This window comes from Dissoconium aciculare (genome assembly GCF_010015565.1).
Source record: "Dissoconium aciculare CBS 342.82 unplaced genomic scaffold K489scaffold_6, whole genome shotgun sequence".
Taxonomy (NCBI): Eukaryota; Fungi; Ascomycota; class Dothideomycetes; order Mycosphaerellales; family Dissoconiaceae; genus Dissoconium; species Dissoconium aciculare.
The window spans coordinates 1284995-1309982 of NW_022984956.1; the positions used below are offsets into that span (position 1 = coordinate 1284995).

At 52.0% G+C, this 24988-nt stretch overlaps 9 protein-coding genes across 9 annotated transcripts; 5 read left to right on the top strand and 4 right to left on the bottom strand.

The window, feature by feature from the left end:
• Positions 1 to 202: 202 nt before the first annotated feature.
• K489DRAFT_357350 (Low temperature viability protein) lies at positions 203 to 1958 on the top strand (the record flags this gene model as incomplete). The annotated part of the gene is made up of 2 exons (XM_033602555.1): positions 203 to 1647; positions 1756 to 1958. The coding sequence occupies exons 1-2, from the start codon at positions 333 to 335 to the stop codon at positions 1956 to 1958; spliced, it is 1518 nt and encodes a 505-aa protein (XP_033460092.1). The 5' UTR covers positions 203 to 332.
• A 113-nt stretch (positions 1959 to 2071) lies between these two features.
• Positions 2072 to 2941, bottom strand: K489DRAFT_307065 (uncharacterized protein; the record flags this gene model as incomplete). The annotated part of the gene is made up of 1 exon (XM_033600579.1): positions 2072 to 2941. A coding segment is annotated over one exon (870 nt), but the record flags the coding sequence as incomplete, so codon positions are not given.
• Positions 2942 to 5169: 2228 nt separating this feature from the next.
• On the top strand, positions 5170 to 6402 carry K489DRAFT_224063 (uncharacterized protein). The gene has a single exon (XM_033599753.1). The coding sequence runs from the start codon at positions 5469 to 5471 to the stop codon at positions 6165 to 6167; it is 699 nt and encodes a 232-aa protein (XP_033460094.1). The 5' UTR covers positions 5170 to 5468; the 3' UTR covers positions 6168 to 6402.
• A 2623-nt stretch (positions 6403 to 9025) lies between these two features.
• On the top strand, positions 9026 to 12298 carry K489DRAFT_424957 (uncharacterized protein; the record flags this gene model as incomplete). Its single annotated transcript, XM_033608276.1, has 2 exons — positions 9026 to 11882; positions 11964 to 12298. The coding sequence occupies exons 1-2, from the start codon at positions 9416 to 9418 to the stop codon at positions 12296 to 12298; spliced, it is 2802 nt and encodes a 933-aa protein (XP_033460095.1). The 5' UTR covers positions 9026 to 9415.
• A 48-nt stretch (positions 12299 to 12346) lies between these two features.
• On the bottom strand, positions 12347 to 15417 carry K489DRAFT_224130 (uncharacterized protein). The gene is made up of 2 exons (XM_033599754.1): positions 13028 to 15417; positions 12347 to 12785 (listed from the first exon to the last, which is right to left on the bottom strand). Exons 1-2 carry the CDS (start codon positions 15276 to 15278, stop codon positions 12577 to 12579), a joined length of 2460 nt encoding a protein of 819 aa, XP_033460096.1. The 5' UTR covers positions 15279 to 15417; the 3' UTR covers positions 12347 to 12576.
• A 1372-nt stretch (positions 15418 to 16789) lies between these two features.
• K489DRAFT_370652 (uncharacterized protein) lies at positions 16790 to 18946 on the top strand (the record flags this gene model as incomplete). Its single annotated transcript, XM_033603160.1, has 1 exon — positions 16790 to 18946. The coding sequence occupies one exon, from the start codon at positions 16790 to 16792 to the stop codon at positions 18944 to 18946; it is 2157 nt and encodes a 718-aa protein (XP_033460097.1).
• Positions 18947 to 19174: 228 nt separating this feature from the next.
• On the bottom strand, positions 19175 to 20768 carry K489DRAFT_370653 (glycosyltransferase family 21 protein; the record flags this gene model as incomplete). Its single annotated transcript, XM_033603161.1, has 2 exons — positions 19175 to 20564; positions 20623 to 20768. 2 exons carry the CDS (start codon positions 20766 to 20768, stop codon positions 19175 to 19177), a joined length of 1536 nt encoding a protein of 511 aa, XP_033460098.1.
• A 279-nt stretch (positions 20769 to 21047) lies between these two features.
• Positions 21048 to 23536, top strand: K489DRAFT_380453 (uncharacterized protein). The gene has a single exon (XM_033604882.1). The coding sequence runs from the start codon at positions 21131 to 21133 to the stop codon at positions 23129 to 23131; it is 2001 nt and encodes a 666-aa protein (XP_033460099.1). The 5' UTR covers positions 21048 to 21130; the 3' UTR covers positions 23132 to 23536.
• On the bottom strand, positions 23482 to 24082 carry K489DRAFT_318884 (uncharacterized protein; the record flags this gene model as incomplete). Its single annotated transcript, XM_033601357.1, has 2 exons — positions 23482 to 23675; positions 23941 to 24082. The coding sequence occupies 2 exons, from the start codon at positions 24080 to 24082 to the stop codon at positions 23482 to 23484; spliced, it is 336 nt and encodes a 111-aa protein (XP_033460100.1).
• Positions 24083 to 24988: the final 906 nt, after the last annotated feature.

A 24988-nucleotide genomic window follows, 5' to 3' on the forward strand; every position in this document is an offset into this window, starting at 1 on the left:
CACTCTTCCAAACTCCATTGTCAGAGGATCCTGCAACATTTATGTACAATCACACAGTTGGGGTGTGTGTACATAGTACGTGTGATGCCTCAGGCTGCAACATCGACTTGCGTGGGACATGGCGGGCAGACAAACTATCCCGCACTGTATCGATAAGAAAATGCATCGGGCGTCACCGAACCACTGTCGCGAAATCTTGGCACATTTTTTTCTTCGACATGCCAACGACTCCAACTCTGAACCACTTTGAGGACTGGATTTGTTAATTTAGATGGAAAGTACTCTCGTATTTGAAACTGCCCTCGGATAAAAGCTCAACGTAAGCCTACATCATGCCTCGTCGCAAGTTCGACAAGAAAACCGCCACCACCTTCAACCTTGTGCACCGCGCTCAAAATGATCCCCTCATTGACGATAACGATGCACCTTCTATGGTCTTCGCCGAGAAGCCCATTCCGGTCAAAAATCGTCGCCCGACTGACGATGATTACGCATATTCATCCGCGGCGAGCGTAATCTCTGGCTCATCATATCGTAGTTCAAAAACCAGACACCGAGGGGATCTTGAGGATGAATTTCGTGGCGCAGACGTTCGTGAGAATGAAGGAGAAGCAGCACAACACGGAATTTTCTTCGACGACACCCAGTATGATTACATGAAACATATGCGAGATCTTGGATCGGGCAGTGGTGCGACTTGGGTGGAGGCTCGGTCGGCGGATGATGCAAAGAAAAGGAGCAAACAATCACTTGCGGATGCTTTGCGCGGCATGGATCTGGATGAGACGAGGAGCGTTGGTATGACCAGTATGACCAGCAGCAGCAGCATAGCACGGAGTCTGTTACCGGAAGAAGTTCTACCCAGCGAATTCGTCCGACGCAAGACCTATCAGGATCAGCAAGATGTGCCGGACGAGATTGCAGGGTTCCAGCCAGATATGGATATGCGTCTACGTGAGGTCTTAGAGGCGCTGGAGGATGAGGCATATGTTGATGAATTGGAGGAAGGGGAAGAAGGAAACATTTTCGCAGAGTTGACCCAGGATGGGTACGAGGTGGATAGGGATGAGTGGGAGCGACTGGGAGAGCAGCAATTGTTCGACGATGAATACTATGATGAGGACGATGCAGGCTGGGAGAGCGACGATACAATCAAGGCAGCCAACTCGCCCAAATCAAAATCACGCATGCCAGAACCTCCTTCCTCAGAGGGAGTTGTGCTCCCTGAAGGCGAAACAGCCGAGGCTCCTTCCGATGTTCAGGCACAGCCACCTGCTGACCCAACGGCCGGAGCATGGCTCGACGAGTACAAGAAGTTCAAATCGTCACAAAACGAGCCAGCTTTGAGCGACATTGCTGAAGGCGGCGAGCAAAAGCCTCGGCGGCGACAACAGCGTGCTCCTTCTGCTTTCGACGCCAGTCTTATCTCCTCTCTGGCTTCTGGCCGCCGCAAGAAGCGCAAGGGTGCGCAGACGTCTACGACAAATTACTCCATGACATCGTCGTCCCTTGTCCGGACGTCACAGCACAGTCTCCTAGACGAACGTTTCGACAAGATTGAAGAAGCGTACACTCTCGCCGAGTTCCCAGAAGACGAAGAATTCAACGAAAACGCTTCTCTGGCATCCGGTCTGACTGGGGTCTCTCGTGCGTCGAAGATGAGTAAATACTCCGCAATGTCTGGTGTCAGCCACGCCAGTGGACTTAGTCGTGCCAGCGGAGTCAGCTCGTATTCGCGGGCCTCAGATGCCGAAGCGCCAAACTCTGTCAGAGGCGATTTCGATGGCATCCTCGATGACTTTTTGGGCAGCTACAATAAGGCTGGAAAGGTCGGCGGAGGAAGAATCAGGAAGGGCGCGCCGTTGACCGGTATGCAGCAGCTCGACGAAGTTCGAAACGGGCTTGGAGCGGCGAGAATTACGGCATCGACTGCTAGAGCGGCTGCTGGGAGACCATGATCTGCATCGTTTCACCTGTATGAAACAGATCCAAAGCTCTGTTCAGAAGAAATTGCTCTGCAGCATTGGCAAGGTTTAGGGGGTGAAATGATGCGCCTCTTCTTTGAGAAACTTCAGGAATTGAAAATTCTAGAGTATAGGAGCTCGTGCCTGCCCATCCACAGATCCATAACAGGAACGCATATGGCGGCATCTTGCACCTTCTGCATCCATTCCTCTGCAGTGCGTGGATCTTCATCCGCTATCGCTGAAGTGCTCCCCAGTAACTTCTCGAGATTCTCTGCCAGATCTTGGCGCAATCTTGATCCTGCCAAGATTGCCTGAGCTTGATAAGGCCCAAGCACGCCGGCACGAACACCTGCTGATACGACAGCTTTGGCATGATTCAACAGGAACGTATACGCAACGTCCGCCGCACTGAGGTGCGCAGCGCGACATACTGCCCCAAAAAGCGGCGCAAGGTGCGCGTTGAGAGGAATTTCAAAAATTTCTTGAAACGGTGATGCTGTTGGGGTTTTCAGAGAAAATGCAAAAGCTTTTAGCAGATCATGAGCTTGTCGCGCTTTCGCTGGCGCGCCTCCTGCAGATGCCCAGAGACCTGAATGGCAGAGCGCTCGCTCCCACACAGCTACGAGGGCTTTCCCTTGAGCAATGCTCGCTCGTCGTGCCACCGTACAAGGCGTGCTGGCATCAAAGTCATTGTCTAGCTGTGGAAGAAGTTCTGGATGATAATAGGCAGCAAGGACGTAAGGCAGCGCGATATTAGCTGTGTTTTGCAGTGAGGAAGAAAGGAACGTTTGGAAATGTTGTGCTTGTTGTGTTGGCCATGTCGCTGAGGATTTCGATGTATTGGTACCTGTGCTCGTCGCGAGGAATTTCTTGTGTCCGAGAAAGGATTCTAGGCCGCTACTGAACGCGAAAGATCCTAGGGGTAGAGCAGAATCAGATAGCAATAGAAGTGCATGCAGAGAGTCATGGCTTGAAGGAACATTGGTAGCTAACATCATCACTAACGTTGAAACTCGCAAGCACCTCGGTCGACGATGGTTGAGCTACCAGACGCGATCGTGTATGTTGATTAGTGCTGTCATGTAGTGTCCATTTTCGTGAAGAAAAAGGGTTGGTTGTTTCTGTGCACTAATGCCGAAAGCTGCTTAGCTTCGCCTGGCAGTCAGCTAGTGAGGTGCACGATCACTTTCTTACAAACTACGTACCGACAAACCCCCCTGTTTACCATGAGATGTACCGTCCTGGGGACCTTCATCACGCTTCTCATTGACGGAAGTGCTACTCGCGCAAGACTTAGACACAGATGACGTCTCCGCGATCGAAGATCTCTACGTCGCATTCCAAGGACATGTGTTCCCATCATGGCGAGAGTATACTTCAAGGCTTTTGACTTCAATCATCCGGCGACAGTCTGATTGTGATGTGCATTTCTGCGCTGCATGCATGGTTGATCTATGAGCGTTTCAAGAAAGCGGGACAAGCATCAAATCTGCCGATTACACATCGATAATCTTCAATTGTTGATCATGGATCTGATGCCCAAGGACAGGTTCTGTCTGTGATCATTGCTAAATGTGATGACTGCACATTCTGGTACTCACGCATGATATCATTGGCTATCCAGTATGATGGGATTCGCGGCTGCATGCAGAGATTCGTCTCTCGGCATTGTCGCCTGACCGTTGGACAACGGCCTCAAACTGCTCTGCATATCGCATCCTCAGAAATCTGGAGGACTCGTATGATTTTCGATTATCCGTCTCTGTAGACAGAACTTTTTCTTGATAACTGGGCATCACACGTGCCTGCGCTCTCTCGGCAACGTACGCACACTGAGCGCATGCTGTCTTGCCGGCCTGTGTAAGCACATCGAAACTGCAGCCCCACTTGTGACACCCTCAAACCAAGTTTGCCGTTTGGTGACATCAGGATCTTGACCGCACGGTATGTTTGGCTCGTGCAACCTTGTCGCGAACTTGTCGCGATCTTTTCGATTTATCAGTGAAATACACGTCTGACTGCGTCAACGGAGCATGCTCCGATATGTCCCGCATTTCTCCTTTGCCTTCTTTTGCTGTCTGTTGGTCTCGATGCTGCGCCGGGAAGTATGCATCCTCCGAGCACAAATCTCCCTGCTGACAGGATAGTTCTCAGCACACTCTCGGCGTTTTATTAGTGCAGACCTGTAGAAGTTTATCAGTTCCGCATGTACCCATAAGCACCTGAGTTGGGGCTGTGTGGGCTGCACTTCCACCTGCACGTTCCATTTCCTTGCTCATGCAGATCGCCTTCCTGCATACGTTCGTCCACTACCTCGTCGCATGATTGACAGTGCGTTTGGGCCTCTGTGTTCCACCGGAACATGGTATATGCTCTACCAGGCGACGTACCATTAGTGCATTGGCCAAAGCTAGATTGTTATCTTCGAAACGGTACTTGAGGCAGCTACTGCCCATTCGATTTCTCCAGCTCGATTTTCCGTCTTCATCCTGAGCACTTTGGATGCACTCCCACCAAACGACGACGGCCCCATCAACACAAATGCTATAAGCGAACGACACGTGTGGTTTGACGACGAGAATGTGCAAGATGACGAAACCATCACTGCTTGATAGATTGCTACTAAGCGATGAGCTCCCAATTTTTCCCACGCCAGTGACCCGGATGTCAGAGCGGGCCCACGACTGGATGCCCAATATCACATCCCACACTATTGTGTCAATGTCCACGCAATCTATAAGGCCTGGGTGTCGCGATCACGTGATTTACCGGAGCATGTTCCGGTCTAAGAACGACTGCGTCCCCCCGAGAACGATTGCGACACCTCTGAGTTGCCACTCGTGGGACCGACGTCATTTATTGAGCCTATCGACGCTAATTGGTGCGTGCTGGGATCCGTTCTGAGAAATGGTCTCGCTCGAGTACTACATCATTGGAATACGGGTGAAAGCTATCTCACACCGACTCGCGAAGCAGCTTGTCCGGGCCGAATCTCCGCCAGCTCCAAGATCTCGCAGCCCTATCGATGAGTGGTGCTCAGTGCATAACTTGTCAATCATGCACAGTATGCATGAAGCACAACTTACGATGCGAGAATCGCCTCGACTGTATGGATGATGGCTTTTGGGTAAGGTGCGTGTCACAGGTCATGATACTACGCATCGATGAGGGCTTCACCAACGGGCGATCACTCCGGTCGGTTCTCAGGTCCCGAAACGCCCGAGCTGAGCTTCACGCTTTGCACGAGCTAGGAGTTCTGGAGCGGGCTACTGCAGCCCTGGTGCTCGTGGCCTGCTATACAACTGATGCAGAGCGTGCCGAGATGTAACACAAGGTGGAGTGATTGCTTCCGGTCATAGATACTGCCAGCACGATGGATGTACCATCCGTGGATGCTGTCCAAGTCCGTCTCGGATTTCGCATATATGAAGGCAACCGCCCGCCAACGCCGGCCGCAACTATTTGTTGCCATCTCATGGTCTCAATTTCCACGTTGACAACATGAACACCATGGAGCATTACATGCCGAACGCAGACAAAGGTGTGCCGTTCTACTTTTACGTTCAGGACATATACGCTCTGGATGCAGTGCGCTCAGACGGAACGTTTTGGCCGCGGTCGACTCCGCAACACCACCGGCCAGATTCCAATTCAGGCTGTCTCTTCTACTTTGACGGATTTCGTACAAAGCGAGCTTCTGGACTTCCGCCGCGTCATGTAGTGTACCAAAATTGCTCGATGTACTATGGTAGTGGAAGATTCCACATTGATGTCGCCTACCAAAAGCCCGGAAACACACTCGACCTTACCAATGAGGCGGCTCGACTAGGTATTCAAGGGCCTGAGATCGGATGGCGGCCATTGAGTTTCATGAAAGGCTTTTTTGACCGACCAGGATGGACCGCATCCAATGGCGGTATCTCTCACGCATCCATACGCGGGCCTCACGATACATTGCTACGGTATAACGAAAACCATGCGTGGTCTTCAGCATTGATACCACAGGTATACCAGGGGCCACCAACAAGGGATCCAAGTCAGCCTGCTGGGCTCACAGGTGATCTGTCACTCGTAATCGGGCTTCTCGCAATGTCTATCCCGCGATCGGAAGTGCTAACCCATCTGTCGGGTCTTATTGTACATGGACCGGACGGACCGCAGTGGCATACGAACCCATTCGTGGGCCGCGGTTGTACGTGATTCATGCGGAATACTTTTCGCCGAATATCTCCCTCTCAACTGACGACATGCAGGGTATCCCGGACGCGGTGTAGCTGTCAGAGTCTTTTTCGACATTACCGAGACCAACCAAGTGGAGCTACAACACTATGAGAGCGGAGGACGCGGGCCGCTATTTCGTTAACAAGCCTTCTTGCAGTACCGGCGGCAAACAGTACGACGGTGCTGGCCTATTCTGAATGAATTTCCATGTTGCTTTCATTATTGTCTCTTTCTGGTCAATCAGTACATATGAGGATATCGTCATGAAATTATGAGTTCCTGCAACTCGGTCCAACACTGATATCCTGTTCTACGTTTGCACACTTCATCAAAATGCGACGGTCTCTCATCAACGTGAAGACTACCTGTGGCGTCGGAGTCTGATCCTATCCCGCCGATTGGCAGCCAGTACGAGCACACAGGATTCGCCGTCTCTGGTGGGCAGCAAGGATGAGACAAAGACTTGGTGGGGGAACTATATATGCGGAACGAGGCTCCCGAGCAGACAACGCTGCACGTCTGCGGCACAGCACGAATCGTATCGATTCTCGATACACAATTCAAGGGTTGAAGAGGGTGTGTTGTGCGCTGTTCGCTGTTCGCGAACAGCAAGACTCCGCCTGTACTGGAGATATCGACCCACCGGTCAAGCCATACATACCACTCGGCCCAAAAGCCACGCATCATCTTCAGCGGAGAAGCTTCAGATGTCGAGCTCGTGAAGTCGACAGTGTCATTCTGCAGAATTTTACCCAATCTCGTCCCCAAGTATCCTACATACCACATCTCCCCTGGTCACACCTCCCCCGCAAATGCCCCTATGCCCAATCTTTCCAGCATTGGTCCAATCAGGATATGATTCAGCAAGCATGGTCTCAGCAAATCCACCCCACGATACAGACATATCCCCGAAGGAAAGGGAAGGAGATGCGCCCGAGGCCTCCCGACAGACTGTCGACATCCATGTATGTCCATGCTTTTCCAATCGCCACATCATCACACGTCACAGATTCGAACATCGCGGGACGACGATATGTTGGATCATGCGATACGCCCTTCCCGATGGCTTGTCGTCTACGATTTCTCAAAATGGGTACATGCAGAAGACGTGGGTGTCGATGCGGATTCTTCCAAATGCGTAAGCATGACGCTATTTCAACTCGTGTGATTTGTTTGTGTAACCTTGGGCGATCAAAGATACCTTACCCTGTCCGATTGCACACGAGGTCCGAGGAATCGGTGTGCTTATTCGTAACTCACATTTCCGAGACCAACGTCCGCTGTCGCTCATCGCCATCGCCGGAGTGCGATCGGAATATGATGATCCGCCGTGGCTTCAACTCATGGGTCCATATCTACATACAAAGGTTCAAGAGCTGTGAATGAATGGTGGCAGTCAGTCGGGACATCTCCGGCATCGCAGCGTACGCTGCCGACGTGACGGAGCAAGGGTACATACAAGACAAATCTGCCCACGCGCAGTACATACTGCATCATCCCTGGCAAGTGGACATGCACGGCAAGCCTGTTTGACGCATACAACCACATAGATAGATGCGATGCATGATTCGCCTGATTCCGAACTCTGTCATGGCAACTCTTTGGACTGTGAGAGAACCCGAATCTCCACAGATCCTGCATCGCTCAGAGACAACGCGACTTTGACTGACATACCCACGCAGATATGACAAATATGAAATACTGTACATTACATGCAAAGGTATCATGAGCGCCACGTTCAGCTCCTGTCATTGCAGGGAAGATATGTAGGCTCAAAGTAAACAAGTCCTGATCAAGTAGTGTGGGACAAGTGATGTCCCCCAGGCGTGACATCTGTGACTGTGATCTGTTTTCCAAGATTCCCTTTCACAAGCTGGAAATCATCACGAAAGACGTCACGTCATGTTTTTCGTATAATCCTCGGAGACGACGACCGATGTCACTGCAGTTCTAGGCGGTCAGCGTTCCACTTCATTACTGGACTACTGTAGCACGTATGCCACAGACGTGTGCCTGCCCGGTGAGCTCCTCCTGTCCACGAAACGGATTCTGCTGAACGTGCATTGCCCAGCACGTCCGTCCCGGACAGGACAGACGGAGAGGGAAAAGGGATCACCAGCCACAAGCGATGGGAAAATGAGCTGCTGCTCCACCATCTAATTTCCCGCAGCGGACGGCGGCATCGACCCGCCGAAAAAGCGGCCGTTGATCTGATCCACCCGAGCCACGGCGGGGGACAATCGACATGTCTTTGCCGTCTGTGCCCATTGTCAACGCAATCGAGAATGCGCACGCGACACTCCGCGCAATAACCACACACATCCTTTCATCATTCGAATTTTCTCTCGGCGACGCAGATGATGATGATGGACAGTCATTGCTCCACAATGATGACAGTGGACAGTGTTGCTCCACATTAATGACGACGAACGATACGCCAGGGGTAAAATGTTCCTGAGCGCTACTACTGTACTCCTTGAAAGTCTTCACAAACCTGGAGAACCATCGCAAGATCACATCACTGTGAGCCATACCTCATTCGAAGAGATTTTGAGCGATGGGAAGGATCAGACACTGGGCGCGTTCGATGCGAGTGTCGTCTTTACAGGGTGTACTGCCGTTCTCCTCTCCTCCAGCCTCTATCGTCAACGGGCAGCGGCTTCTCCTGCTCTTTGATGGGAGGATCACAAGCGGACATGCCCGGATACGCATGTCTCTCTGCTATCGTGGATGTTCCTGTTCGACTGCGTCTTGATCGTTCCCTCACGAGAAGGGAAGAGTGAGTCACGGTGAGTGTTTCGGTAGGCAGGTGAATCTTTTTCCGCCGATTGGCTCGCCAACTGTGCATTGCCAAATTTTAAAATTATCATTGCCCAGCTAGAATGTCATTTCACTCCGCACCACCAAACAATTCTCGGAATCGACACGTGAGCCGGCGTGCCACGCGGTGGGAAGGTGCACATTCCGGCCTCCGTTACTGCACGTTCGCGTCGTGAGCAAAGTTCAGACGACTTAATTCATAATATCATATTTACTGCTGCATTCCCGTTCTCTTTGTTGTCATTATTCCAGTCGTTGTCGCACCGCGGGAGATCACTTCGGAGGAGCCAAATCACCGTACTTGACCCTGAAACCCGCGCCTCAATCCTCGAGATCCAAGCACGGATGCCCTGAGTGTCGTCGCTTTTCCCGCCTGGACCACACAGCCTGCGCAAAGCACGCGAACAATGGCCGACGAAGACAACAATAATCATAACTCAACTGCAACGACTCCACCACGTCCTTCACGATATCGCTCACAGCGCCGTGCCGGGCATCACACTGACGACGCGACCAATGACGTCCCGGTCCCGAGCCTGCCTCAGGACGGCGCAGGAATCGCCCAGTCCCGATCACGATATCGCCGCAAGACATCCGATCCCTCGTCACCACCGCCAGCAACGAATAATGTCCGACCCGCGACTCGCGACCAGCATAATCCGGACCTGCCATCTCGGTACCACCCCAAGCCTGCCCACGACCAGCTGAAGCAAGGCGATCCAACCCAGGACTTCCCGCTACCGCCTCCTTCTCGGGCGCGCACCTACACCGGTCCCTCGCACAAAGATGTCCGACCAGCGCCGACCTCCCCTCCTTCCTCGCGACCTCCTCTGGCGCGCATCAATAGCGGTGATGAGCCAGATTCGGGAGTCGAGTTCGATCGTCGCGAACACGCGCAAAGGGATAAGCCTCCCACACGATCGGTCACGAACCCGAATACCTCGAGCCGTTCGCGACAAGCAGCAGTAGCCACTGCACCTCTTGCGCCGATTGGACAGCTCTTTCCGCCGCCCAAGCCGGTCGAGGTACTCGCTGCGGGACAGGGTCCACCACGCTCCGACCAGATCCGAGCTACAAAGAGCATGGGCGAGATACCGCAAGCAGCCAGCAATACAGGGAGCTCGCTCTTTGCAAAATTCAAACGGAAGAAGGAGGATGCGCCTCCACCTGTGCCAGCGCTGGACAAGTCAATGATCTCGAGGCCCGTAACTGGGAAGAATGAGCCGAACGCCATCATTGCAGGTGGTGGCGGTATTGTGCCCGGCACCGATGCGCCGGTTTCGGCAGTCAACGCCGGAGACCGCCGTGTCATGGTTGAATGTGGTCGGTCACGTAATTTGTTTCCGGTTACGCCCACGACTACGCCGGTCGATCTCATTAAGAGTGCGGCCACGGTCATGTCGGAGAAGATTGACGTCAAATCGGCCGTGCTTCTGGAATACTTCAGTACAGTGGGGGTTCAACGGCCGCTTCGTCGATACGAGCATGTCCGAGACGTCATGAACAGCTGGGACTTTGATCACCAGAATGTCTTGATTTTGATAGATCCTGGAGTCGGCTCCTCCGAAGTCGAACTCAGCCTCGCCGGAGTACCGAAAACGAAGCCAGAAGGTGCAAATTGGCTGCTGTACATGTCGCAAAAGCCCGGGAAATGGGACAAGCGAGTGGTGACGCTAAAGCCTGATGGACAGCTTACATGTCACAAAGAAGCCGACAAGGTGAAGGACGTCACCAATGTATGCCACATCAGTGACTTCGATGTCTACACTCCGACTGTGGAGAAATCCCGCAAGAAGATCAAGCCTCCGAAAAGATATTGCTTTGCCGTCAAGAGTCAGCAAAAGACCAGCATGTTCGAGTCGACGCAAGATTTCGTTCACTTCTTCTCCACAGCAGACAAGCTTACGGCAGATAGCTTCGAACGGTCCATTCAGAGCTGGCGAAGTTGGTACCTGTACAACGTTCTAGGCGAGGGACAGCAGGCTGCCGCTGCCGCACCTGTGCCGGTTGCGTTGGGTCGCTCGAAGACGAAAAGGCGGTCTGCCAGCAACGATCCTGTGCATAGTCATCGACGCAATGAATCAACCGCCTCGCATTATCAACTCGGCTCTTTCATGCCCCTCTTCGATTTGAACCAGTTTGAGAAGGGCGCTGAGCCCGAACGACCTATTCAAACTGCTCCGTTAGCGGCATCTGCGTTTCCAAAAGCAGCTGCTCACTCTGAGACCCACGCTATGACGGAAAGGAGGACGGGTACAGTGAGAACGAAGCATCCTCCGGTGGCATTGCAAAAGAAGACAATCCTGCGAGACGACGAACCGCTTGCAAACCTCACACGCCACAATTCCGTAGGCAAGAACAATCGTTCGTCATATGACCAGAATCGTCGCGAAAGTCTGGAATTTCGTGCCGACGGATTGCTTGGTAGGCAATATTCTTTACGCCAGAAGGATCAAACAGACCGTACGGAGCAGCAGCCACAGCCTTTCACAAACGGTCCAAATCTGCTTAATGGTGGCGTGGGAGTGAGTGGGACAGCGGGCGACGGCATCCGTCGCCAGACCTCTCTCCGAAACACGAACGGCGAGCCTCGGAGATCATCGTCCGTCCGCGATCACAACGGAGCCTTTCGCCCTCGTGAAGCCTCTGTCGACTTACACCGCTCTGACTCGCGCTCCCGCGATGCTCCACGACCTCTGATCGACTTGACGCCAACCTATCGAGAACCGCCTCAACATGCCCGCAAAGGCAAAGGTTTCGTCCCCGAGTCCACCCGCTCGGGTGCTCTCATCGATAACGCGACCTCACCTGAAGATCCACTCGGGGTCCCACCTAGCACCGACTGGCGTCAACGCAACCGTTCCACATCCACAGGTGCCTATCAACAGCCGTCCGCAGCACTTGTCTCCTCCCTAACCAACGCCCCACCACTTCCACCAGCTCCAGCCATCCCAGACACAACCCCTATCGGCCAAGACTTCAACCGCAGCCGTTCTGTGCGCCGGCCAACCATTACCGCCGCCGCCGCGCCGTTCACAGGCGAAGGTCTACTGGCCGGTGCCCAAGCACAACAAGGCTGGGGCGAAGCGAATCGTGGTCGAGGCGTAATGGACGGCAGCCAGGCAAATGGCAAGCCTATGATCGAACTCAATGCGGATAGTGCATTTGTGCAGGGCAGTCTATTGGGACGAGTGGAGAGAGATCAGGGCGGTGTTGTCGCGTCGCTGATGGGGCCCATTGATCGGGAGAAGAGGATTGAGAAGCTGGAGAAGGTTGGGGAGGGTTTTTAGAAGAGACTTTCACGTGGGAGATTTCGCTCTTAGTTGTCGAGGATGAAGGATTGCTGCTCTGGTTTACAGTGTTGAAAACCAGCACGGCGACCATGACGTTTTGGATTGAGATAAACCATGGGTCGTGTTGGGTGGACTTGAGTCTCGATACCCTCTGCTTTCGCTTCTTACGATCATGACGTTTTCTCAATTAATCATTAAATTTTCGCTCCTCGCCCCCAAATCGAGTCTCGTGACGCCGACCACCCATGGCTTGGCAGCTGTCACAACGTTGGTCATCAACACGTTTTCAATTCGATAACTTCAGCGAACTCATGTCGTACACAGTGAAACCCTAGATGTTGATACTTGGTGACTTCGTCGACCCAGCTCGCACGATACACGGAAATCGGGAGTTCGATCGACTCAGCTTTTGAAGTTAATCCATGCTCTACGGCGTTCAATCGAGATCTCAAAAACAGATGATTGAAGCATAATCGACGCCGCTGTCCAGGACACCGATGACAATGACAATGGACTGTTCAAAGGTCCCGAACAAATACAACATATCGGCGCACTGCAGGGGATACTTAGCATAATCAGATCAAGGAGGACTTTAGTGCTTCTCCGGAAATGACACATCGCCCCATGGATCCAGACTTAGCTGCCTCTCGAACGAGCTGGCGAGGTCCTCGATGACGTCCTCGTCATTCCGATCAACATGAATTCCCAAGCCTCGCGATTCGTGATTCGAGGCAACTGGCTCCTCGGTTGCCTCGTCGACTTCACCGAAGCGAACACATTTAGGGCTATTCTGAGGGGTTGGCAGACCGGTCCTTTCGGAAACGGCCTTTCTTTTCACCCGATTCTTCCACGAGATATTTGCTTCGACGATAGAAGCACTGACACTCGCATTAGCATTGTCTTGCACTTGCTGTGGTGCATAGGGGCGGCGAACACTGTCCTTCCAGGAGACTTGGTCTGGAACAAAGACTGCGGCAAATCTCTCCAGAGATCTACACAAGGGCATTTCGGACAGAGTCCATTTGCCAAGAAACGTGCCATGATCAGGACTTGTTCGTGGCGTGTAGAGTCCCACCGACTTCAGGATCGCGATTGTGCTGGCATCGGTTCCCGGATAAGTGAAAGTTTGCGGATATCTTCTTGTGGCAACAGAAGATCCTTGTACTTTGGCCGGATCTGAAACAGAACTGTGGCAGTGGTCGAAAGCTAACTGCTTATCCTTGTCAAAATCCACGCGATCTAACGGAGGTTCGGGACTAGAACTTGCGCACGGCGACACTTGAGTATTCAGCGTAGCACAAGTCGTCTCGCTGGGAAAGTGCTTTTCGACTTCGTGGCTGTTCTTCTGGTCATCCCCTGATCTTACTTGATGATCTGTGGCGCTTCCCTCTTTGTTGGCCTCATGACAGCGCTCAACGGCAAGTTGACCGTGGTCCTCCGTCATTTGGAAATCATTTTTAACGGAAGATTTGATATCGATAGTAATCATCTTGATCGGCGATGGAGACTCGCTAGTCGCTACTGCAGTCGTATCCTTTGCCTGCTTGACATCGTTCAAGGAAATACTCATTGTGCAGCGAAGTCGATTCAGATCAATAGCTAAGCGAGCTTCGGCTTCTTTCGCACTCTGTGTGAGCCGGTCAAGAACTTCCTGGTGCTGGAATTGTAATGATCTCATCTGGTCTTTGATCGAGAGGGCGTGGGCCGTCGAGACTGATCCATCAATTCTGAAATGGGCAGCCTCTTTGGCCATGTTAAGATTTTCGATTGACGACTGCTCAACCTTTTGGATCGCAAAACTATTCGCAGCTTCAATATCGTTGTTGAGCTGAGCAGTCTCCTTCTCAATTTGAATCTTTTCAATGGATGATTGTTCGAGCTTCTGCGACGCTAATTCGTTGGCTTCGTGATCCATTTTGAGTTTGGCAACATCCTTTGCAATGTGAAGTTTCTCATTGGACTGCTGTTTATCTTTCTCGGATGCAATTTTTGTGGCGGCCTCGAGGTCGATCTTGAGTTGGGCAGCCTCCTTTGCGATGTGAAGCTTTTCCATTGACATTTGCTCAAGTTCCTGCGACGCAACTCTATTCGCGGCTTGGAGCTCCGCAACGAGCTGAATGTTCTGATCACACCTGGCTTTAGAAGCTGTGCAGGAATCAGCGAGCTTCAAATTACGCTGTATCAGATCATCGACTTTGGACGTGTAGGTCTTGATTGAATCCTTCAACTCAAGGATTTCTGATTCGTCGGCGCCCCTCGATGCTGATGCAGCAATTCTTGCTTGAGTAGCTTCGTCTACCCGGGCCAATCTTTCGTTCGACATCTGCCCGACTTTCGCTTTCCAATCCTTAACTGCATTCTCCAGTTGAATGTTGCGCTGCGTGAGTTGACCATTCTCAGAATCGACTGTTTTTTTCACTCTTTGTAATTCGAGAAGACGCCGTAAGACTTGAACATGTTTGGCATCCGCCTCCTTCCCAGCATTAGCACTCGTGGACTGCAACTCCGATATCTGGTTGCGAAGTGCTTGACATTGTGCTTCTTTGGTGTTCCAATTGCATCTTTCATCCACGATGTGTGTCAGAATTGCCCCGGCTGTCGTGAAAGTGACAGGACAAGCTCTAGAGACCGGACATCTCAATTTCGTGCGCGGGTGGGCATTGGTGTGACTCCTATGCTGTTGTAGAGCGCCCAGGTCGCAGAATGTACGTGCGCACTCAAAGCATTCCATCGAGGCCTCCTCTGAGATCGCCAGCTTAACTCTTGCGTCATCATCAAAGTGAGGCGAATCGGTCATATTAAAGAGAGCGGAACTATGGCCGAAACCAGTCAGATGAGAGTCCAATTCCACCTGGGCTGTGTAAACGAAATCACAGTCTTCACAGGCGAAATGGCGCTCGACTCGATGGTGCTTTTCGAGATCGTGTCTCGTGGCGGCGTAGAACCCGCAGCCAGTGCAAGAATGATGTTCAGCCATGGCGTGATATTCAAGATCTTTGGATCAGACTTTGCATGAATGGGTATTGCCTATTCCATCCGATTGCAACTGATGACTGAGCTTGTAACAACCGCATAAATCGTGACAAACCGTAGTTGGTGACGCAGGTTCGGCAGTGATTCAAGAATTGGTCCAGACCATTGTTTTACAGAATTTCTGAGCCAAGGAAAAGCAGTGGCTGCCTGCGCCAAATGGGCAACAACCTTTGGAGAAGATGTCAAAGAGTACTGACAAGCGGTTTCAAGCTTGGGGTACTCGTCACTTGTAGGCTTCAGTATTGAACCAGCCTTGGAAGTGCGTGAATGATGCTGAGATCACACATCGTTTCCGCCGGATGTGGGTGACGTCGGTATTGTTGAGCGAGGAAAGAGCAAGTGACAAGTGCATTATAACATGCCCACATGTCAGCGAGCAATTGAGGGACCAGCTGGTACTTTGATCATTACAAGCGAGCCATGAAATGTGCGATGATTTGGGAAACTACACTCGAGAGACCCTTCCTCATCATTATCACGAGTGGTCAACCATTACAACACGACATATGGCTGCTTCATTCAATATGCCACTCTTTCGTTGAGCATCTCCGGTCCTGCGGGAACAAGAGGGTGATCAGATTGAGTGATGGAACTGAGACGATTTCCTCCTTCCACATCGTTCCGCTCTATTTCTCACCACAGATAAGCCTGTCAAAACACCAGACTGACCAATCCTAGAATCGTCGTTGCTCGGCACGCTTAACCATGCAGTCGAAGATCGTTCATTTGAATATAGCATGACCCCCGGCTGATGCCCAACATCTCTTGCGTTGTTGCAAAGCCCCTTCTCGAGATGCTGTGTCAAAATGCTCGACATTTTGAGAAACCTGGTGTGACCACCTTTCTCTCTGGCCGAGCCTCCTGCCGTGGACTTCGAGAAGGCGTCTTGCACTGGTCTAGCAGTGGAGCATGCGCGGTAAAGTTAATGTGAGCAAGGAGATCTTGCTTTTTGCGGTCGGACACTTCACAATCGGGCACATCGCAAGGCCAAGCTTTCATCCAGCCGTCATAGACGATGCCGTCTGCGCAGTGAGAAGTCTCCAGGCTTTACGCTCGTTGTAGGCATTGTTCACTATGGTACTGTCTTGACCGTTGATGTGTCACCATCGTCATGTCACTGCTGGAATCTGTCCATGTTGGCACGGCATTTGCATTGAAAACATCGAAATAGGTTTCGCAGCGACGACGATGCAATGTTTCCCCCATGCAGTATGTTCTCAACTGTTCCGGCAAGAGCAATCGATGAATCCAACGCTGTCAGGTTTGCATCTGCTATACTTGCAATGTCGGGATCGGCCGTTTGCGTAAGCTGAGTCCGCGCAACTTCCGGAGTGATGCGTTTCCAAGCTGGAGTTGTGACAGACCTCGGGACACGGCGTCCTTCACTTGTGGCGTCGCTTCCTAACCTTTTCTCACCTTTCAGCTGCTTCTTCCTTCTTCCAAGGTTGTGACTCGATGGCAAGCATCAGGTCCAATGGACTCGGAGCGTCCCATCGTGTCATGGTCCCCTCAAAATCTCCGAAATTCTGTGAAACCTCTTCTGCCGCAGCCTCGCCACCAAACATGAGATTTGAGCTGACCTTCACAGAGGTTCAAAATTTCCTCGACAAACCAACACCTCTCGGGCAACCATATTGTATTCCGTGCGACAGAACTTTCACCTCCCTTCGAGAACTCGACGTCCATCTCTGCAAAAGTACACTCCATGGTCCCCGAGACAAAATCTTGTGTCCAGCATGCGAGCGGCAATTCGCCAGCGCGCAAGCTCTGCAAAACCATAGTATCACCGTCCATCGTGCCACTTTAAGTGCGATCGGCGTGACACTCTCTCATCCCCACGCACGAACTCGACACATGGTATGTCCGATGGGCTGCAGCGATGGTGAATGCTCCAACATCTTTCATTCGGCAAATGCTGTGCTCGGCCATCTATGGCTGAATCATGAAGAGTTTGCACGCAACAACCGGGTTGTCTTCAACGCCTTGGCAGCGCTGTACAGTCGAGCAGCCAGCATAACTCCTTTACAAACGACAGCTTCCATGGCGATGCCCTCGCCGGGGCTGATTCGCTCTTCCGCTGCCACAGAGGCGTCACAGCGAGCGGACAGTCCAGTCTGTGGAGATGGTCACATCGTCCAGCAATGCAAGGAGACCAGCAACTCATCTACCCCACGTCGTACCACAGCCAATGGCTACGACGTTATGGTAGGAAATCTTGATCCACACACACCTGCGCGCGCACTTGAGGCATTGATCCTAGACCTTGGATATTCCGATGTGGTCGTGTTCGCCGGGCCGGTCATTCGAGATACATCGGCCTATGTGTTTGTCAACACACCCCTAGATGTGAATGCTCGTGCAATGGCGACAGCATTGAAATCGTGCACCTTGTTCGGTCGTCGCTTGGAGGTTGAAATGGTTGGCTCTCCCGACAATGTTGTCGTCGAAGAAGTCATGGACAGAGACGACCATGCTGGGCAGACGGCGACCGATCCTCTTCTGCGAGAGCGCGTCAGGCCATCCGAGATGGATGCTCTTCCAGGGATCAGAGAAAGAGAAGGACGCAATAACTTACATGAAGATCGTGATCAATTTAAAACGCTCTCAGATTGCTCTGTGTCGGTGATCGCGCCTGCAAAAGATGTCAGCGCCCGAGATGATGTGGAAAATACACCTCGGCGGAGTCATCAGCCCACAACTGAGAGAGCCTTGAGGCCGCGAGGGCGCGCAGAAATAGTACCTAGTGGCCAGCACTCGAATCCGAAGCACACTAATCAGATTCGCACGCCTCAACTCGTCGTTTCAGGGGCTGCAAGGTTGGAACGGGCAAGAAAGTTTGCGAACCTCCCGAGGAAACTCCCTGCGTTTGCTACTGCATCGAATGCGATTCAGTGTGGAGAATTAATTAGGGATGTGAACAAGCGTTCTAATCCGTCAGGGGCCGCCTTGGCCGTTCCTGTGGCCCCGAAAACCATCCAGTGGGGTTCAAACGCAGTCCCAAGTAAAGCTAAACCGCGAAAATCAATCCGGAGTTCTGTGACTGTCGGATCCTCAAGGAAACCAACTTCGACGATTCGGTCTGGAGCAACAAAGGGCGCCCATACTCCATCATCTGCCAATGTAGCCAATAATCTTGCACAATCGGAATCGAAACGGAAGCAAAATGACAATTCAACTAATTCGCATCTTCAAGCATGGCCTGCATCAAGCTCAGGATCATTGCAGAGTCGCAAGACGGAGGGTACGATTCTGGACCAGGTGCAAGCAATCAAACGCCGTCGCATTGATCTGGAGAGGCCGATGGAGACCAACACGAGGGTGGTCCCAAATTCCAGCATAGAAAGCCAGCAACGCATAGTTCCGTTTGCAGTAATGTTTCCGTTGAGCCCGGAACTGCCACCATGCAATCAAGACGAGTGGTTTGGTCGCTTAACTCCACACGGGGAGGATGAATTGAATTACCGTTCATCTCGCCGCGAAGAGACGCTGCAGCAGTCAGGGCTACCCGTCGAGACAAAGACGGTTGAGCCGGTTTTCATCGCGACTCAAGTACCGGAGGATAATTGTGATCGGTGGAGAATTGGCGAAGCAAAGCCGGGAGTAAAATGGTGATGCACGGCACTCTGTTTGGTATGTGATTTGGCTGACCCTGCGCTGCTGAAATTCATGTCGAGCGTCCGAAGCGCAGTGATTCGGAGTCTTTTCATTGCCGATATCGTTTTCAAATGTATTACCGTGGCCAAGAGGCCTGCTTGCGAGTTAGCACAAACGACTGTCATGGCGCACTGCGGACGAATCAGTAAATATCATATTCATTCGAGAATGTTTTTGACAGTGCGCTTATTCGCTTTTCGTATTATGATCCGTGATCTCGTGAACCTTCATATCCATCCCGACACGGAACCGCTTCCCTCTCCATCCAACTGTCGTTCCACCCCAGAATGCCCACGTCCATACCGGCAACGCCAAAGCCTCCCTTCCCAGCCACGCAAAGAACCACTGCTGAAAAGGTCTCTTCACGCCATTCTGCGTTCCGCGCGCAAAGAATGGCGTGTTCTCATCTACATCGATCGAGGCTGCCGAGTGGAGGAAGAGGTACAGCCTCCTGTCCAACGCACACCAAATACTCACGCCCAGAACCCAAATGAGCGCAAATGCAGTCCATGTCTGTGGGATCCCGAACTTGTCGTGGAACAATGGTAGCGTAGTCATGGCGAACGCGCCATACACGCTCCATAGTAAGCTCTCCGTGCCAGGCTCTACAAAAGTAGCCAGGGTAACGGTGAATTTCCTCACGCGCAGCCAGCGCACCCGACGCGACCAGTATTCTCCCAGGCTCATATTTGCCATAGGCTGGATGGCGAGATCGCCAAAACACAAAGCGTGTTTGCCCCAGGCTTGTCCGTTGCGCTCCTCCGGCACCTTTTGCTTCCACAACATGTCGCCGATCAGCTGATCCTCGCAGATATTGTGGCTGAAGGTGTCGATGCCGGCGCCGGACGTCAAGTGGTTAAGATGCGAGCGCCGAAACATGGTACTCTTCCCGACCATGCAAGGTGCAATGAGAACGGTATTGATGGCAGTGTAGAATTTGGCGTGGGCGGAGGACATGAAGAGCTCTTCCATGCGGCCGCCGCCGATTGAGAACGCCGTCCTTTCGGGCGAAAGTTTTCCTGAGGCGTGAGTGGGTCGCACATCACGACCGCTGTCGTGGGCCTGGATGTCTGCGCTAGCTGTCGCACGCTCGATGTCCACGACTATGGGAAGCTGGTGGACGCATTTATTGGGACGTGATGCTCCATTTCCAGTGCCTTCAAGCTTGGCGACCATTCGAGAGCAGACGCCTGGAGCGACCCAAACGTTACAGTCGATAATCCAGATTATATTGCCCGGTGCCTCACGATATGCCCGACTCATGTTTCGGATTTTCGGATTCGGTCCGAGTTTCAGATCGCCGCTGGTGAGAAGTTCATCCTCGCTCTCGACCAGGAGTTGGGCGTCGAAGCCCGGGAAGTCGTGCAGAAGTTGACGAGCGACGGCGATGGATGGATCACTCGCTGAAGAGACACAGAAACGGATGTGCAGCCTCTCCTTGGGATAGTCCTGGCGGAAAGTTGCGGCAAGGCAGTCGTATAACCGTGGCTCGAGCCCTTTGAGTGGACGAATGATCGTGACATTGCTGACAACGGATGCCTTTTGTGGTGGGAGGGGCTTTGAATAGTATCGCCATCTGCACGGGATGTCAACATGACTTTGTCCATGGAGCGTACTTGATCGATGCGGCTCACAGCTGAATGTATCCAAGAGTACAGACGAACGCGACCACCAAATACCAGATCAGGGACACGGTGGCCGCGATGTATATCACCGTTGAAGGTTCATTGGTCTGCTTGTGAGAGACAAATGCCTCGAAGAACTGACTGGCACTTGGCATGCGCGCTCGCGGGCTCTTTGCGCGACAAAGTGCGGGCACAGTGTTAATATTATATTGTAATTGAAATTCAAGCTTTCTGGGGCACAGGAAAATCGTGGAGTATCGTCAAGCCATTGATGTAATAAAATATGTACATATAGCGTTCCGCAATTATTCAATGTGCTCATGCTGTGTAAATGACATCGTCGATCACGTGTGGAACGCGTCGAATTCGTGCCTGCGTTGCTGACTCCCTTCATGTCCGAATCGGGCAAGAAACAAACATCACGAGACCAGCGGCGATAATTAATCGGGGACCACCATTTGTACCAAATTATTATTCCTATAACATTATGCGGACGTAGGGAGTGCTCGGCGACAATATGCCTTCGACCATGCTGCCGTCAAGCCCTCCAGTGCGGGCATGGAAGCCGGAGGTGTCGGTTGCGGATTCACAATATTCGGTCAACTTGGACGGCTTGGACACAGATGCGAGATCAGATGACTCCACAGGGATACCACATCCTGAAGTGGAGCGGATATTCTCAGAGGATATCGATGGTCCGAGCGACTTCACTCAGAACATGGGTGACTGGCTGCGTGGTGGGACCCTTCGAAAAAGCACACTGCACGGACTCAAGAAGCAGATGGATTCAATGGCAAAAGCCCGCCACAATCAATTAGCCGATCACGAGCATCACTCACAAGACGCTGAAAATGTCGATGGCAATGTGAAGGAATTGTCTGAACACAACGAGGACGGTGGCGACGACGACGGTGACAACCACAGCCATCACACTCCTTCTGACACGCCCCCGAGAATATCAGTCTCCCAGCGGACGCCCGTCGATAGCTCTGAATGGGAACCACATGGCATTACATCAACTCCGTTTCCACGACCACGGCCGAACCTCTTGCAACCAACCGTAGAGGATTATTTCAGCGAGATTTCTCCCAATCGATCGATATCAAGGCCTGAACCTTTGGACCCTCCTTTGGGCAGCTCCTTTATTAAGACTCCACAATCCATTCGAATCGATCCACAACGGAACACCACTCATTCTCGTGATTCCTCGCCGTCTCCGTCAATACAGCCCGATCCGTCAGTCCAGGTGGAAGATGACGAGGAAGACGAGGAAGATCTCGATTATCATGAAGAAAATTCAATCATGAATCCTTTGCACAACAAGTATCAACAATTGGAGCAATTCAACGATCTCTTACAATCGGCGCTTAACGACGAAAGACAGCTGCGGAGTGAGGATGGTCTTGCCCACAAATCGCAAATGCAGGAAGCAGATCGACGTGAGGAGAATCTTCGTGAGTCCATTCGAGTCCTTACATTGGAAAATGAAGAACAGAGACAAGAATACGAAGGCGTCAAATCCCAACTTCAGCAACGAACCAATGAGCTTGACAACATGAAATCAGACAAAGCCAGTGACGGTCAAAATGGTATTGCCCGACTCCAACAGGTGCAAAAAGAAATGGACCTCGCCGCAAGTAAGCATACAGAGGAGCTGCAAGCGCTCCGAAGAGACCTCGAGGCCGCACGCCGCAAGTTGCACGATGCAAGCGAGGATGCAGAAACGTACCGTGAGGAACTTGATGACGCTCGTGAGAGTCACGAGGACGAGCTTAATCGCCTGCGCCTCGAGCTGCAAAACGCTCGCGAGGAGGAAACGGCGACCGCCGAGCTCGAGCAACAGCTAGTCGTTACAAAGGCTGAAGTTGCTGCGGCAACTGTAGCTGCCGACGAAGCACAGGACGAGCTGCACCAATTGCAGCAACAACTTTCGTCAGCCAAGCAAGAGCACAGCGAACAGCTCTCGCAGAGCACGCAAGAACGTACTCGTGCAGTAGAGCTTGCCACAACATTCCAACAACAAATACAGGATCTTCGACGTCAGCTTCGCGAAGAGCGAGAATCTCACGATCGGGATATGAAAGCTCTACGAAACCACCAGAGCGAGAACATAACCGTCTCCCGCCAAGAAGCCGATCTGCTCCACCAAGCACAAGAAGCCAAGATCACCGAATTGAACGAAGCCGTTCTTGACCGAGACGAAGCTCGAGACGCATTACAACAGGCACAACTCGATCTCGAACAATCCCGAGCCGAGCTCACAACGCTTCAGCAAACGCTCGCCGATATCCAGGCCGTGAATGCGACCCTCGACGTTAGAGTCGCCGAGGCCTCACAACGGCGCGAGAACGCGTGGCGGGACAAATATAATGAGCTGGAGCGGGAACGGCAGGTCATGGCGAAAGCATTATTGCATCAATGGGGAAGGGAGGAGACTGGAATCCAGGAGCCTCAATTATACGCGTACAAATTCCCGCCGAAGAGCCCGAAGGTGCCTGGGGATTCGAAGGCGAGATGATGGAATGAGATATGTTGAAATGGATCGATGACCGAGGGTTGACAACTATGGCTGATGGAACTTGCTTGGCGTGGACCTTGCTTGGGGTTTTTGCATTGTTGCAATTCTATTTTGTACTTTGTTGTTCTGACAATTTTATTCATTGATCCATCGACGTTGTGATCTTGAGCCTCGATACTGCGCCTTTCCATCACCACAACCATTTTTACCAGTGATGTCTAAGCTCCGTTTCAGGTTTCCTCTCCCTCGACGAGCAAAAAGACGCGCCGACACTTGGCTTCACCTCGATCCACACAAGATTCTGCGCAGGAAGACCAACTATTTCCTCTTCTTTCCAACAACCATCCCTCTCAAAGCAGCCCTTTCCTCGCTAACTCGATTTTCCTCCCCGCCTCACCCGCCTTGAAACCACCTTTGCTCACACACGCCATGCTCCCATCGCCGAATTCGACCTTGTCCTCGTGGTCGGGAAATGCGCATGGGCAGTGATGCGGGAAATGTACACAACTGAGCGTGGCTGGGCAGAGATATTTGTCGCAGTGCGCTGTGGAAGAGAAGATGCGTCAGCTGGAGAACATTTCGTTTTCTTTAGAAAGAGATCCATGCAAATCGCTTTCTTCTGTTTGGAATTGTTTGTGAGAAGTAAAGGAATCGATCGCTCTTAGAGCCCGCCCCCCCCCCCCCCCTTCTTTCTTCTCCGTCATATTCTACAGTCGATTCCCCAGGGCCAGCAAGATTTGACGATTCCATGATGGCCGTCCTCCAGAAAACCTAAATAAGCAAAAGAAGAAATGAATTCACTCCCTCACCATTATCATAATTCGTCCTGAACCACTCCGAATCCGACGGCATGTTCTGCTTCTCAGGCTCCTGCTGCTGATGGAACATGTTCCCGAAATTAAAGTTGAATTGCGCCCATGCCGTCGTCGCTCCTAGGAGCAATAGGAGCATGTGATTTGTGGGGAGCGAGCACGGCATGTTGATCTTGTGGAAAGCTTGGTCTGTATTGGGTTGAAATTGAAATCGCAGCTTTGGAATGTGCAGCGTTGTTTGTGGAATATCTGTTTTGAGATTGGATGGATATCGTCTTCGAGTCACTTTATCGAGTGATTGAACTTCGTTTCTTGCTTTAGCTTGGCCGTGATATCGCAAAATGTGCGAGGATATGGTTGATTATGGTTTCATCAATCGGCAATCAATATCGCGAATAACTCCGCCGTCCTGAGGTGTAGTCCCAGGACCCTAGATTGTTCGGGAGACGTGGAGGGTTCGGCACTTGACGAGACGTGAGATTCATCTCCGCCTCGAGAAGCCTGTCACGTGACGTCATCGCTCTTCTAATCACATTCCCGTACAGGTCGACGTACAGAGAGGATGACCATCTATGATGCAGGCATTGCGAGCGATTACCGATTCATGATCATGAATTCAATGCCGTGGTTAGCAGAGTAGCAACTCGAGAATGCGGTCACCGTGATTTGAGGTGCCGTGGCCGAAATGCGGACCCGACGAGGCGAGTGGTTGGATGTGGAGGAATAAAATATGTCATTATCATGCATAGGCCAGCTCGAGGCTGCATACGTATATGCAGGTCAACTCTCGCTGAAACATCAATCTATCTGCGCCCAAATTCAAGACGACGCAACATAAAGGTTGCGTCGCCAAAACTTCTGCGGCCGTGGCCAGCAGGCCGAGTCGCCCCAAAAATGGAATAAATATAATGGCAAGGTCAAGGAAACGAAGATGCCCTCCGCGATCGTTGGACCAGGCAAAGGCACTCTTCCCAATCGGACCAAATGCAGCAGTCACTATTGCGAACAGAATTGTACTCAAAAGATGCCAAGTTCAAGCCCTTAT

Excerpts from the sequence above, each read along its gene's own strand:
- K489DRAFT_224063 (XM_033599753.1), top strand. The coding sequence starts at position 5,469 with ATGAACACCATGGAGCATTACATGCCGAACGCAGACAAAGGTGTGCCG.
- K489DRAFT_224130 (XM_033599754.1), bottom strand. The coding sequence starts at position 15,278 with ATGGCTGAACATCATTCTTGCACTGGCTGCGGGTTCTACGCCGCCACG. Across the intron at positions 12,786-13,027 it reads CGAGGAGCCAGTTGCCTCGA|AGCGGCGTCGATTATGCTTC; the intron begins ATCACGAATCGC and ends GGTGTCCTGGAC.
- K489DRAFT_380453 (XM_033604882.1), top strand. The coding sequence starts at position 21,131 with ATGCCTTCGACCATGCTGCCGTCAAGCCCTCCAGTGCGGGCATGGAAG.